The sequence below is a fragment of the Carassius auratus genome, unplaced genomic scaffold, assembly GCF_003368295.1.
Source record: "Carassius auratus strain Wakin unplaced genomic scaffold, ASM336829v1 scaf_tig00045971, whole genome shotgun sequence".
Lineage (NCBI taxonomy): Eukaryota > Metazoa > Chordata > Actinopteri > Cypriniformes > Cyprinidae > Carassius > Carassius auratus.
The window spans coordinates 1-14521 of record NW_020526948.1 but is presented as its reverse complement, the minus strand read 5'-3'; the positions used below and the strand labels follow the sequence as shown (position 1 = coordinate 14521).

At 35.1% G+C, this 14521-nt stretch overlaps 1 protein-coding gene across 1 annotated transcript; it reads left to right on the top strand.

Moving 5' to 3' along the window:
- Window positions 1-986: 986 nt before the first annotated feature.
- LOC113088270 (uncharacterized) lies at window positions 987-8169 on the top strand. The gene is made up of 4 exons (XM_026255729.1): window positions 987-1464; window positions 6703-6783; window positions 7413-7706; window positions 7907-8169. Exons 1-4 carry the CDS (start codon window positions 1449-1451, stop codon window positions 8125-8127), a joined length of 612 nt encoding a protein of 203 aa, XP_026111514.1. The 5' UTR covers window positions 987-1448; the 3' UTR covers window positions 8128-8169.
- The last annotated feature ends 6352 nt before the right edge of the window (window positions 8170-14521 follow it).

Below are 14521 nucleotides of genomic sequence, written 5' to 3'. Positions count from 1 at the left end.
CCATCTTATGACCCCTGCACGCTTAAAATTGCTGAGTTAAATACAACCTACTATAGCAGTGGGTTAAAGAGGGACAAACCCAGCTCTATGGGGTTGTTTTGACCCAGTTACAGAGGGGGAAATCCAGGGGTCCTAAAGTAAAAGTCCTGCCATATGTTCCTTCCACCCATAATCTGAGATCTGATTTCACAAGGGGAGGAACCAAGTCATTACTTTCAAGTCACAAGAAAAAGTCCAATCCCAAGTTCCCAAAGAGTTCAAGCTATCAAGCTAGATAATTAAGAGTCTAATTAAATGATTATTGTGAATTAGTTATGAACACCTGCTGTTTACAATCAACATCACTGAAGAAAAAAGAAACACCACAATTACATCTGACTTTCTGCCACAGGCAGATTTCTTGAATGAAATCAACTGCAGAAAAAGAAAAACACAGGATGCCACCATAATTATGGTAAAGGTTTGCTTTGGTTTGTCTCTTGACCCTTTTAGGAATCCAATGTAATTTGCTTCTAAGTAAATGCAATAGTGTTTCAGAGCGAACATTTGTGCATTGCTGAATCAAAAGCTTGAAGTAGTAGTTTAGTTGACCCTCTCGGCTTGTTACTCATTTTAATGAACATCCTGAAGTGGTTTCTCTCACTGCTTTATTAACTGATTAACATGAATTTTTATTTGAAATATCTCCATGCATTTCTTATGTTAATAATGTTAATCAAACAACCTAAAAATAGAGAAGCACTCACTGCTCTTGTCTTAACTAACTTCTGTAGCTAACTGGGTTTTGTTTATTTTTACTTCATAGAGTAATAGAGTTTTTATAGAGTTTTCACAAGCACTGTTAAGTTGTATCTTTGTGAAACAGAATCACCCTTGTTTCATTCTCTTCATTTCTCCTGATATTTTCTAAATTTGTCAAATTTCTAACGATTACATTATTACAATATCTTTATAATAAAGTCATAATACTGAACATGTTATTGCCATAGTAATATTTTTTTCCCCTTACCAAAATGAACCATCTTAAATTTTTGTAATGGTTGTTTTGTTGTCTGCCCTAACTCCCTCTAAACCTATTATAAAAGGATGTGAATTTGTCTGCTAAATTACTACTGTAACATTTATAATGATAATGTCTCATAGTAATGATGTCCTTTAGCCTACAGTGTTTTGAGTGAGGAGTAGTGTGCTGTTGCTAACAGGTGCTGACATTTAATACTTCGCGAAGTCAGAAAAAGAACAGGGCAACGAGTCAAATCGCTTGTGATTCGGAGTTTTCCCGTTTGTGTCATCTTCGAAAGTGAAAGTAGAGGTTCAGGAGGCTATTTATTAGTCTGAGCAGGCAGAGAAAGTCAGAGAGTCTGAGACTGTGAACACACACAGAGCTCGGGTGAGAAATAACTCCCTCTGGATGGGAAATAATCTCCTTCAGTAATCCATAACCAGCTATGGGCAAATCTCCAAGTAAGTCTACATTCATTACACATTTTATAGTAAAAAACAAAACAGTGAATACATAATTATATTTTAATGACTTTGTCTGATTAGTGCTGCAGTGTTTTCATCGGAATTATTCGTTTTTTGCGTTCTGCCAGTGAAGATAATGCAACAGAAAATAAATAAATCATGGTGTTTAATTTCTGTCGTATCTCTTTAGATTCAGCGGATATATTTTTAATGAACGCACGTGTTTCATTAGTGTGAGCTCTACTGCTTTACTGTAATACATTTTGTGGTTTCGCGATTGTATTTTGCTCTCACGTGTTCCTTCAGCTCCTCCGAATTAAAGCATGATTTATTATGTTGGGTGAAACCTTTCAAATGATTTAAGTGTGATATACTGAAGAAGTAAAGCTCTGACTTGAAGTATATATAGGCTATATTTGAATATATTTGAAGTCTTGGTATTAGATCAAATAGGGTATAAATTATGTAAAGATGCATTAGAAGATGTAGGTGTTTATTGGAAGCATAAAAGAATCAGACTCACCTTTAGGTTATTATGACCTATAGCGTATTTATGTTTTTGAAGTCGAGTGACCTCTTTGAACATATGTTCAATATTCTGTGACAGTGACGCTGCTCTCCAGCTCTTTTCGCCCTCACTACTTGGTTATACCGCCTGAAATAAAAACAGTCAAAATATGGCGTTATTCCCTGTCAAATGTTGAGAGCGCATTATTGTAGCGCGAAAGTACATTAGCTTAATGCGCGAGCGCGTATCTCTCTTCTCGCGCGCAGACTATAATGTGCCTGAGCGCGAATCTCTCAGCACGCATGCGGGAACTGGGCGCGCGCTCTCAGATACAGGTTGCTCTTGTAAGAATTTTCTCTGGGTTCGCTCAGAGAGTAGGCTATGCCTGCACTTAAAACGTGTACAGTGCAATCGAGAATCTCTCCTCTTCGCTTAAAGTAAGCGTGTATGTGCGTTCGCGCATGGCCAAGTACTCTTCATTTTGATTTCTTTCTCTTTGCTCTTGGCATAAACGCTGTCAAAACGGCAACGACCAATCAGAAATAGGCTTCAACGACTGACCAATGAAAACGCGACATCGTACATGGAACACATGGAATAAGTTCATTGAAGTTCAATCAAGACGATGCAGTTGACATATTTAAAATCAAAACAAATAAAACTGGTTACCTGAGATCGACGATTCGGTGGATCCATCTCGGCTAGTCTTGATTGAACTTCAGTGAACATATGATACATGTGCGGTTCAAATGGAGAGCATTTTTAAGATGTCGATTCGGTTTTGATGTTAACTGTTGCTCATTTTGTGATGATCAGATTGAAACAACAGTAAATTTGCTTATACCTTTTGGGCAGTGTTCGAACTATACAGTGTCCTTTGGGGGAGCCCACTTTTTTGGTGTGTGTGGGGGGGGGGGGGGGGGCTTGCGCGTGCTTCAAATAAGGACTTATAACAGCTACAAGTGTATGCACAATTATACATTATCGACACGAGTGCCTCAAAAAAAGACTTACAATGAATTACAAAGATACATAACAGCTACAACTGTATATGCACTATTATACTTTATCAACACAAATTGATAGGTCAAGAAGACTGCCTTTCCTTAGCCACCAGAATGACGTTGCGGTCTCCTCCATTAATTTAGAATTCACCTAAATTACTTAATTTGGCAGAATCGCCTTTTGCTTAGTCAATGGCCCTCTTGTATGCAATGCTGTATAGCTATATATTTTTTTGCAACTTGTTGTGAGCAGCAGCGCTGCGTATTTCATCCCCATTAATCCACTCCTAAGACATATCGTGCCTAAAATCGCTAGGTGCGCTGCTTTCTCCTTCTTTCCAAAGCGCTCGGGCAGTTGCGCTCCTGAGGCGTCTGCCGTTGCGAGGTAACAATGACGCGCTCTCTCCATGATGACGCGGAAATTTCAGTAAAGGATAAATGGATTTGCAGCACTAAAAATCGCTTGCAGTAGCTCTGCTACTCATTTTTTTTCGAAATAAATTCATTATGAGCGCGCATACTGCGCGTCTACATTGGAAATAACGAACTTAAGCTCGCAAAAGACACGAAATGTGAACGTCCCTTAATAGTGCTTGCACCAGGTGAATCAGTCGTGCTATTAACGTCATCGCTACACAATTTCTTAATAAAACCAAAATTAATTAAACTGTTTTCTATTTGCCATGGCTATGATGCTATAACTGCAGAATGAATTAAGGACTTTGCGTGCGATAAATGTTTTCCAACGGTTATTTTTTTCTACGAATCTATGACGTTTTAACATATGTGGAATTTGCAGCGCAGCGTCCCCACACCTTGATGCTCATTAAAAGAAAAGCATGTAACCTTTAAAGTTACACTTCAGTGTTACACTTAATAACTGAAACAACTGAAATTGCACTTCAAAATATTCACATTGTCAATGTTTTTTGAGACCCCCCAAAATTTCACATTTCTCGTTTTCAGGGGAGCCCATGTCTTATTAAGGGGAGCCGAGCTCCCCCTAGCTCCCCCGTAGTTCGCACTATGCTTTTGGGAAGATATGCATTAATGACTATTTCTTAAATTTGAAGATTTGCCTGTATTAACAAAGAAAAAAATTATATATGGTATGTTTATGAAAGATGAAACGCACGGCTTGGCAGTTAACACGTTTATTATTCTTGGGAAATTCTTTTTACACACACAAAAAATAATAGATTCCTGAAAACATTTCCAAACTTTAATGGTGTTCATAAAGAACTGTGTCATTATTTTTCATCACTTAAGCTAATGAAGAAAAAGAATGCTTTAATCTTATCTACTTTGATTGAAGATGTGAAACTTTCTGAAAACCCCTAGGTGTCCTTTTTTCCCCCACCAATTTATTTACCTTATTTATTTGTATTTTCTACCCTATGTAAGGTGCTTGTCTGTTGTCTGTGAAGATTTTTCTTTTTTGTACCAGGCCAATTTTGGTTGTTAATGATGTTCAATAAAAAAATAAAATAAAATAAAATAAAAAATCCATGTGCAGTTCAATATCAACCAATAAGATTCCATGTAAGATATTGCATTTTCATTGGTCAGTCATTGAAGCCTATTTCTGATTGGTTGTTGCCATTTTGACAGCATTTATGCCAAGAGCAAAGAGAAAGAAATCGGAGAGAAGAGTACTTGGCCATGCGCGAATGCAGGGGACACAGTCTAAGCACATACACGCTTACTTTAAGCGAAGAGGAGAGATTCGCAATTGCACTGTACACGTTTTAAGTGCAGGCAAACTCTCTGAGCGAGCCCAGAGAAAATTCTTACAAGAGCAACATCTATCTGAGATTCGTGCTCGGGCACATTATATTCCGCGAGCGAGCAGAGAGATTCACGCTCGCGCATTATATTAATGTACTTTCGCGTTACAATAATGCGCTCTCGACATTTGATAGGGAAATAACACCATATCAAAGCACCTTTTTTAAAGCTTTGTCAATGACTAAACAAACACTACATCCATCATTGTAAATCCAACTTCAGATAGATTTGTGTAAAAAAAAATCTAAACATTTTAGTAACTAGCAGAATTGTATTAGGTTTAGTAACAACATGTTTACCATAATTTTCGGACTATAAGTCGCACCTAAGTATAAGTTGCATCAATCCAAAAATATGTCATGACGAGTTAAAAAAACAAATATAAATCGCACTGGATTATAAATCGCGTTTATTTAGAACCAAGACAAAACATTACCATCTCCAGCCGCGAGAGGGCGCTCTATGTTTTCAGTGTAGGCTACAGGAGCACTGTGCAGCATAGAGCGCCCTCTTGCAGCTGGAGACGGTAATGTTTTCTCCTGGTTCATTTCTTTAGGTTCATGTCAAATTAATTTAGTTAAACAAATCACACCTGACTGTAAGTCGCAGAACCAGCCAAACTATGAAAAAAGTGTGACTTTTAGTCCGTAAAATACGGTAATTGTTATATTGTTTACATGGTAAAATTTTTATGATTTCAGTTCAGTGCTTGTGATGTGATTCAGTATTGACTCATTTGGATAAATCTGGTAGTTTTCTGATAGTAATTTTTAGGTAACATATAACTCAAATGAAATATATTGCATTTTTATTATAACAACAACTGTATTTAATGATATAAGTAAAAATATAAGAAATATGTAATATAGTAGGCCTACAGATAATTAGCTAAATATTCTCTATAGCTCTTTTTTCTAGCCAACTAACGTGGAACATATATGGTAATTAAATGACTTTCCCGAGTTAAATGTTATGTGACATAATTTTTCTCCAGCAGTTTTATTGACCTCTTTGCGCATTGAAAAAAAAAGATTGATCGATATGAGGAGGCACATACATTTCGGTAATGTATCTTAGTTTCAAGATTGTTCATTCATGTTTATTTACTATTAGCTAGAGATGATCGGTTCACGTGCCACTATAGGGATCTGTCACATCACATTTACAAGCGCCAAAACTTATTGGTTGAATTTTGTAATAAATTTGACAGGTCTCTGTGTCCTCTTTGCTTTGTGATTTTAATGTGCATGAGAAAATGGATCAGCGTGTGAAATTGTCAATTGCGTGTGTCTCACTGTGAATGCGTGAGAGTTGGCATTAGCATCGTAAATCAATTAATCATTTCAGATAGTTTACCTCAAGCGGTCTGCTTTGAAGTTCTCAGAAGAATAAGACGGGCACGGAAGGAGAAGCATTTCCATTGGCTCCAGTCTGCCGATATTGGCCAATCACAAAAATATTGCACAGCCAATATCACTGAATTTCCCACCATGTTTTATTATTATAATTGTGCTACGTTTATATGGCTATTATACTGTAGAGTACTGAGTGGATAAAATCTAGAAATCCTTTTAATAATAATAATAAATAAAAAAATAAAAAAAACACATCATTCAGAGCCGATGCTTCTTCACAATTGCTTTGAAAAGTGTATTGCGAGAAGAACTCTCTCTGAACTGCACGTGCAGCACACAAACACACACAAACGTCCAGCTACGATAATCATATTAATTTGAAACAGCAACCATATTTGTCACATGCATTGATTAAAACAATGCTGACAATAAGCACATGAAAAGACACGACTTAAATTCTGGACCTTTTGCAGTGAGAGGGGGGTTTGGGCATGAAAGGGGGTGAGGGGGTTTGGGCATGGAATGTATGACTGTCAAAGTGTTACAGTGTTTTGTTTTTTTGTTTTGTTTTTCACTGCAGAATCAACCATGAATACTGTATTTGCTGTGCAACTCTTCATTCTGGTTTGGGCCTTTACTGCTGTCTGTCAAGATGATGAACGTAAGAGAATACACTTTTCAATAGAAAGTGTGAGAATTTAAAGAGGGACTAAATCTGAGATGATGAAAACATGGTCAGATCTGATTCATAGATAAACAAAACGTGGCTCTTAAAACACCCAGTATGACTCTTAGTATGATTCAAAATACAGATTTACTGTTTGAACAGTTTACACAATAGGAAGTAAAATCCAATATTTTCAGAGAGCAGTAAATAAATAAATAAATAAATACAAATTCTGCCCATTCATGTGCTCTCTTAAGTAAAACCATGTGTTCATATTAGTGCAAAATCAAATTTTCAGGACGAGACTGCATGCAGAGATCGCTGTATTATTCTGCTTTTAGTAAATACATTTTGTATTTATACTGCAGTTATGATTTATAATAAATAATAAACTATCTGACTTTCCCATGGCTAGATAAAATTCTAAATGTAACAAACAAAATATATAATTCGGTGATTTTATTTATGAATAGGTTCTCTAATGAAAGACTGTATATTTGTTGTATGATTGACATGCACAGATTCAGATTTCATGAGATGTAAAAAAAAAAAATTTGTATAATATATATATATTGTTTATTTTTAATTTCCTCTATTATGTGAGATTCATTGTTATTTTTCAGATATCAGTGTAAGCTGTTATGATGTGACTGGATCTGTGAGGAAAGAAGTGAATCTCAGCTGCAGCGTCTCTCTGAAGATCAATGAATGTTGCATTACAAAGTATAAGTTTCAATACCCTGAAATCTTTAATGACTCTTCAATCTGTCGTCAAGATGTTTCTGTGAACTCCTGTGAACAGAGAAACAGTTTCACATGCCGCTACACTCCAACTACAGAGATGAAAGAACAATTCAGATTCTTTGTGCAAACAACGTGTGGAACGGGAAAAGAAGTAATCTTCACTCTTAACACAGGTACTGCATACTGTAATATTTTTGCTTATAATTTAGTAAATCTTTGCAAATGTACATTTATGTTCAATCTACTAACAGTGGTTTAAAACCTGTTAAAGAACATTAAACCTGAAAATGATAGTTAAACCCTTGAAAAGCTATTATATATTTAATATAACTATTGATTATTTCTTCTGTTTCCTCATGACATGTGGACGCAGTAAGCCCATTAGGATCCCCTCCACCAGAGAAACCAAGATTCAAAGGAACTGTCATCACTGTGGTTGTGTTTGGTTTCATTATCATCATCTTCATCATCATCATGATGCCGTTCATTCGCCAAACAAAACCAAACTTCACCAAACTTTGTAGATGCCAGAACTGGATGTTTCTGAGAGTCAGACATGATGAGGACAACAATCGTCCAGAAGATGTGATATAATAGCACTGAGTTTTGTTTGACTTTTCACATGGTGCTCACAAACACACAAGCTTTATTTGAACTCCACTAAACTCATCTTATTTCTCAAACTCCTGGATATATAACTCTGGCTGTAGGTTTTAAAACTCTTGTTTCTGTTTTATATTGATTTCTGTGAAATAACAGCATATTATTGATCAGTTTGATCAGTGTATATGACTTTAATAAACTCAAACCTTTGCAAACTTTAAGAGGAAACAGCGAAACTCAAACTGTGTTTTCTGACTTTCAAGAAATGTCTATCATGAATGTAATTTTTATATATTGTATAATAGTGTGAATGGTGTGGTTTTGTACAGTATCTTATTGTTTTTTTTATATACATTGAAATGAATAAAGACTTGTGATAATATCTAAAGCTGAATATCTGTATCTTCTGTTTATGGGTAAGTTCTAGCTGATAAACTAAAATATGTGAAGAGTACAAAGAGCTGATCCTTAATTATGCAAAAATGTATATGATCAAAAATAAAGTAAATTTAAACAAATGATAAATAAAAATAATTTTATAATTAATAGTTTTGCCATGTGGTTAAACCATCATTAATGTAATCTTTGATAACCGCTGTGCCATTTGAGTCAAAGAGATGATGATCAGGTGTGTGTTTGTTTCAATCAAGTCAAGTCATCTTTATTTCTATAGCGATTTATGCAATAAAGAATGTTTTAATCAGTTTTACTGTGATAAGAGACAGAGATGATCCCTGGTTTAACGAGTTAATCACTTTTCATATTAAAGAGCGAGATGCTGCATGGACCACAGCAAAGAAAACAAATAACCATTTGGACTGGGTACATTCAGGACATTAAGAAATAATTGTACAAAATAAGTTAAAAACTCTAAATGTGATTATTATTTAAACATGATAAATGAAAATCTAAACTAAACTTTGAAATTGACCAAATCAGTCTCTGGGCTAACAACGTCTACTAGTTTGCCTGAATATTTAAAGGTTAAGGCAAGAATTAAAAAGGGAAAATAACATTTTGTTAATGCCGTTAATAGTTATTTTATTGTTGCTGGTTTAACTTCTGATGTAAGAAAGTAATTAAGCAGAAAATAAAACAAAAGGGATTGTTGATTTATGTCATCATACTCATCTTTTAATTTTTACTCCTATTTTAGTAGCACAAGTTCACAAAACTCAAAAAATAATGGGTTGTTTCACCCCAACTTTTGGGTCAAATATGTTACATTTTTACAATACATTTTTTAATCCAAAAGTTGGGTTAATCCAAATTTGACCCAAAGTTGTGTTGAAATAATCCAGCATTTTTTAGAGTGAAAGCTCTATTAAATTTAGACTGTAAAAAATCAGCAGGGCCGAATAATTTAGAGCCTTATTTTATTTAATTTTTTTTAAGTAGTGGCTGATTTCATAGCCGAACCAAATACTTCTGTGTTTAATTTTAAATGTAATACATGCATGGAAATCAGCTATGATTCTCCCTTTGTTAAAAAGGCGTGACCCTTTGAATTAGAAAATTACAGACCTATTTCAGGGCTATCAGTTATTGCGAACGTATTTGAATCTCTTGTTAATAACCAAGTAAAACAGTTTTTAATGGAAAATAATATATTTATTTCAATCGGGTTTCCGCTCAGGTCATAGTACTATTACAGCTGATATGTTGACAACAAATGATATTATTAGATGTGTTGATCCAGCTAAAGCATTTGATCTTATTGAAGGGTCTCAGTTGCTTGGGTTTTAGTAAATGAGTCTAAACTGGTTCAGTGATTATCTGACAGAAAGAATGCAGTGTGACTCAGCTGAAAATTGCATTTCTACAGAATTATAAATAAATAAAGGAGTCCCAGAAGGATCTATTTTAGCTCCTGTTTTATTTTCATTTTATATAAATGACATATAGGTCAAAATCAATTTATATGCTGATGACACAATTATTTACAGTTGCACAGTCTATTAATCAATTCATAGAGCTGTTACAAGATTCCTTTCGGTCTCTGCAATTTTCAATGCTAAAATTGAAATTGGTTTTAAATACTTACAAAACTAAATATATGGTCTTTACTTATAGTGGTAGTTTCCTTAGTGTTGGACTATGGTGATGTGGTTTATATGCATGCAAACTTGTCTTTACTAAGGGAGTTGGATAGTATATAACACACTGCAGTACAGTTTGTGACAAATAAATCTTAATGTTCCCATCACTGCACTTTGTACAAATAGTTTGTTGGTCATCCTTGTACCAAAGGAGAAAAATGCATATGTTATTATTTACTGCCAAGGCATTATAAGCTGCCAACTTATATTTGTAATCATTTATCATCATATTATACCTGTTATTATAGCACTAGAAACTCTGTCAAATAACATTACGCTCAGTTTTTCTCCTGTGGTCCTAGGCTATGGAATGAAATCCAGAGTTTTGATTTTAGAAAGAATTCCATCTATACAATAAATATTTTTTAGAAATAATAGAGTTCTACCTGGAAGAAACTTGTGAATGTTTTATGTAATTTCATAATATGATATTGGATGATATTTTTATTATTTTTTGTATGTGTGTCTAATCTGTATGTGAAACTCCCTGATATTTATATCTCAATGGGATAATTCCTGGTAAAAAAAGATCTAGCTTCATTACTTTTCCTTCCTCTGAACTGCTGCTGAGCTGTTTCCTATTTCAAGGAAAGTTTCATCATCATCCATTCACGCAACAACAATAAAACAAATGACAGAGTACTGACAGATGTAGTGTGGTCTGGTGGCAGGAGAAACCATGATGATATACCTGAATTAAATTAATCATTTAAATGAGTCTTTATGGCGTTTTCATGCTGTTTGTTCTGATTCAGTATGAACAGTGGAGATGCTGTATAGCTGTATCCTGTTGTTTCATGGAAAAATGAATTAGCAGGACTTTCAGAAATCATTTTGTGGAGTGCAGAGAGAATCTCTCCAAATTGCAGAACTAGGTTTAATTTGGAAAATATAGTCAAAGTTTAGCAGTTTAAGTTTATGTCCTTGTGTCACACATGTAAAACATGCTCAAGGAGAAGACAAACATCCATTAAGTGCACAATAATTATCTTATATTAAACATTAATTACTGAACCTGAACAGTAACCTTTATTATATACACTCATCTTTAACCACTTCCAGTAGACACCTGATTTTTATTTTGTGACAAACTCATGCGCTAGAAGATACAATACATTTTTTATGTACTAATCCATACAATTCTTGCCGTAGTTGCAGTTCACATACTGAAAATGCTTTAAAACGGTAATAATGAACACAGTGGGCCCTATCTTGCACCCAGCGCAATTGATTTTGTACACTGACGCATGTGTCATTCCTATTTTGCACCCGCGCAAAGCGCGCTTTTCCCTCCACAGACGCACGTCGCTAAACTAGTGAATGAACTTGCGCTCCCTGGGCGGTTCAGCGCAAAAAAGGAGGCGTGTTCCGTCGCAAACAATCCCTGGTGCTATTTTGCTGTTCCATTAAACAATTGCGCCACTGACCAGAAAAAACCTAGTCTAAAGTCAGTGGCGCGTTGCGCGTTGTTCATTATGCTATTTTAATGGCGCATGCTTGACCTTAATGTATAGCGTGCACAACGCGCATACACTTTGCTCATGTAATCTACACAGATGCAACAGTTATTTTTGCAAATCATAAATTGTTACACTAAAAAAATATTAACACATGAGATGACGGAAATCATTGTGGTGTGCCACGAAGATGTGAAAAAATAAGCATAAATCTAGCTTACAAATTATTCAGGCTAATTATTCTCCCATCCCCATACAACACAACAAATGATATTATTAGATGCCTAGATAATAAGCAGTACTGTGCTGCTCTGTGTGTTGATCCAGCTAAAGCATTTGATCTTATTGAGTCTGAGTTGCTTGGGTTTTAGTAAATGAGTCTTAACTGGTTCAGTGATTATCTGACAGAAAGAACGCAGTGTGACTCAGCTGAAAATTGCATTTCTACAGAATTATAAATAAATAAAGGAGTCCCAGAAGGATCTATTTTAGCTCCTGTTTTATTTTCATTTTATATAAATGACATATAGGTCAAAATCAATTTATATGCTGATGACACAATTATTTACAGTTGCAAAGTCTATTAATCAATTCATAGAGCTGTTACAAGATTCCTTTCGGTCTCTGCATTTTTCAATGCTAAAATTGAAATTGGTTTTAAATACTTACAAAACTAAATATATGGTCTTTACTTATAGTGGTAGTTTCCTTAGTGTTGGACTATGGTGATGTGGTTTATATGCATGCAAACTTGTCTTTACTAAGGGAGTTGGATAGTATATAACACACTGCAGTACAGTTTGTGACAAATAAATCTTAATGTTCCCATCACTGCACTTTGTACAAAATAGTTGGTTGGTCATCCTTGTACCAAAGGAGAAAAATGCATATGTTATTATTTACTACCAAGGCATTATAAGGTAAACTGCCAACTTATATTTGTAATCATTTATCATCATATTATACCTGTTATTATAGCACTAGAAACTCTGTCAAATAACATTACGCTCAGTTTTTCTCCTGTGGTCCTAGGCTATGGAATGAAATCCAGAGTTTTGATTTTAGAAAGAATTCCATCTACACAATAAATATTTTTTAGAAATCATAGAGTTCTACCTGGAAGAAACTTGTGAATGTTTTATGTAATTTCATAATATGATATTGGATGATATTTTTATTATTTTTTGTATGTGTGTCTAATCTGTATGTGAAACTCCCTGATATTTATATCTCAATGGGATAATTCCTGGTAAAAAAAGATCTAGCTTCATTACTTTTTCTTCCTCTGAACTGCTGCTGAGCTGTTTCCTATTTCCAGGAAAGTTTCATCATCATCCATTCACGCAACAGCAATAAAACAAAGTTCAGCGCTTGTAAGACAGAGTACTGACAGATGTAGTGTGGTCTGGTGGCTGGAGAACCCATGATGATATACCTGAATTAAATTAATCATTTAAATGAGTCTTTATGGCGTTTTCATGCTGTTTGTTCTGATTCAGTATGAACAGTGGAGATGCTGTATAGCTGTATCCTGTTGTTTCATGGAAAAATGAATTAGCAGGACTTTCAGAAATCATTTTGTGGAGTGCAGAGAGAATCTCTCCAAATTGCAGAACTAGGTTTAATTTGGAAAATATAGTCAAAGTTTAGCAGTTTAAGTTTATGTCCTTGTGTCACACATGTAAAACATGCTCAAGGAGAAGACAAACATCCATTAAGTGCACAATAATTATCTTATATTAAACATTAATTACTGAACCTGAACAGTAACCTTTATTATATACACTCATCTTTAACCACTTCCAGTAGACACTTGATTTTTATTTTGTGACAAACTCATGCGCTAGAAGATACAATACATTTTTTATGTACTAATCCATACAATTCTTGCCGTAGTTGCAGTTCACATACTGAAAATGCTTTAAAACGGTAATAATGAACACAGTGGGGCCCCTTGCACCAGCGCAATTGATTTTGTACACTGACGCATGTGTCATTCCTATTTTGCACCCGCGCAAAGCGCGCTTTTCCCTCCACAGAAGCACGACGCTAAACTACGTGAATGAACTTGCGCTCCCTGGGCGGTTTCAGCGCAAAAAAGGAGGCGTGTTCCGGCGCAAACAATCCCTGGTGCTATTTTGCTGTTCCATTAAACAATTGCGCCACTGACCAGAAAAAACCTAGTCTAAGGTCAGTGGCGCGTTGCGCGTTGTTCATTATGCTATTTTAAGGGCGCATGCTTGACCATAATGTATAGCGTGCACAACGCGCATACACTTTGCTCATGTAATCTACACAGATGCAACAGTTATTTTTGCAAATCATAAATTGTTACACTAAAAAAATATTAACACATGAGATGACGGAAATCATTGTGGTGTGCCACGAAGATGTGAAAAAAATAAGCATTAAATCTAGCTTACAAATTATTCAGGCTAATTATTCTCCCATCCCCATACACACAACAAATGATATTATTAGATGCCTAGATAATAAGCAGTACTGTGCTGCTCTGTGTGTTGATCCAGCTAAAGCATTTGATCTTATTGAGTCTCAGTTGCTTGGGTTTTAGTAAATGAGTCTTAACTGGTTCAGTGATTATCTGACAGAAAGAATGCAGTGTGACTCAGCTGAAAATTGCCATTTCTACAGAATTATAAATAAATAAAGGAGTCCCCAGAAGGATCTATTTTAGCTCCTGTTTTATTTCATTTTATATAAATGACATATAGGTCAATAATCAATTTATATGCTGATGACACAAATATTTACAGTTGCACAGTCTATTAATCAATTCATAGAGCTGTTACAAGATTCCTTTCGGTCTCT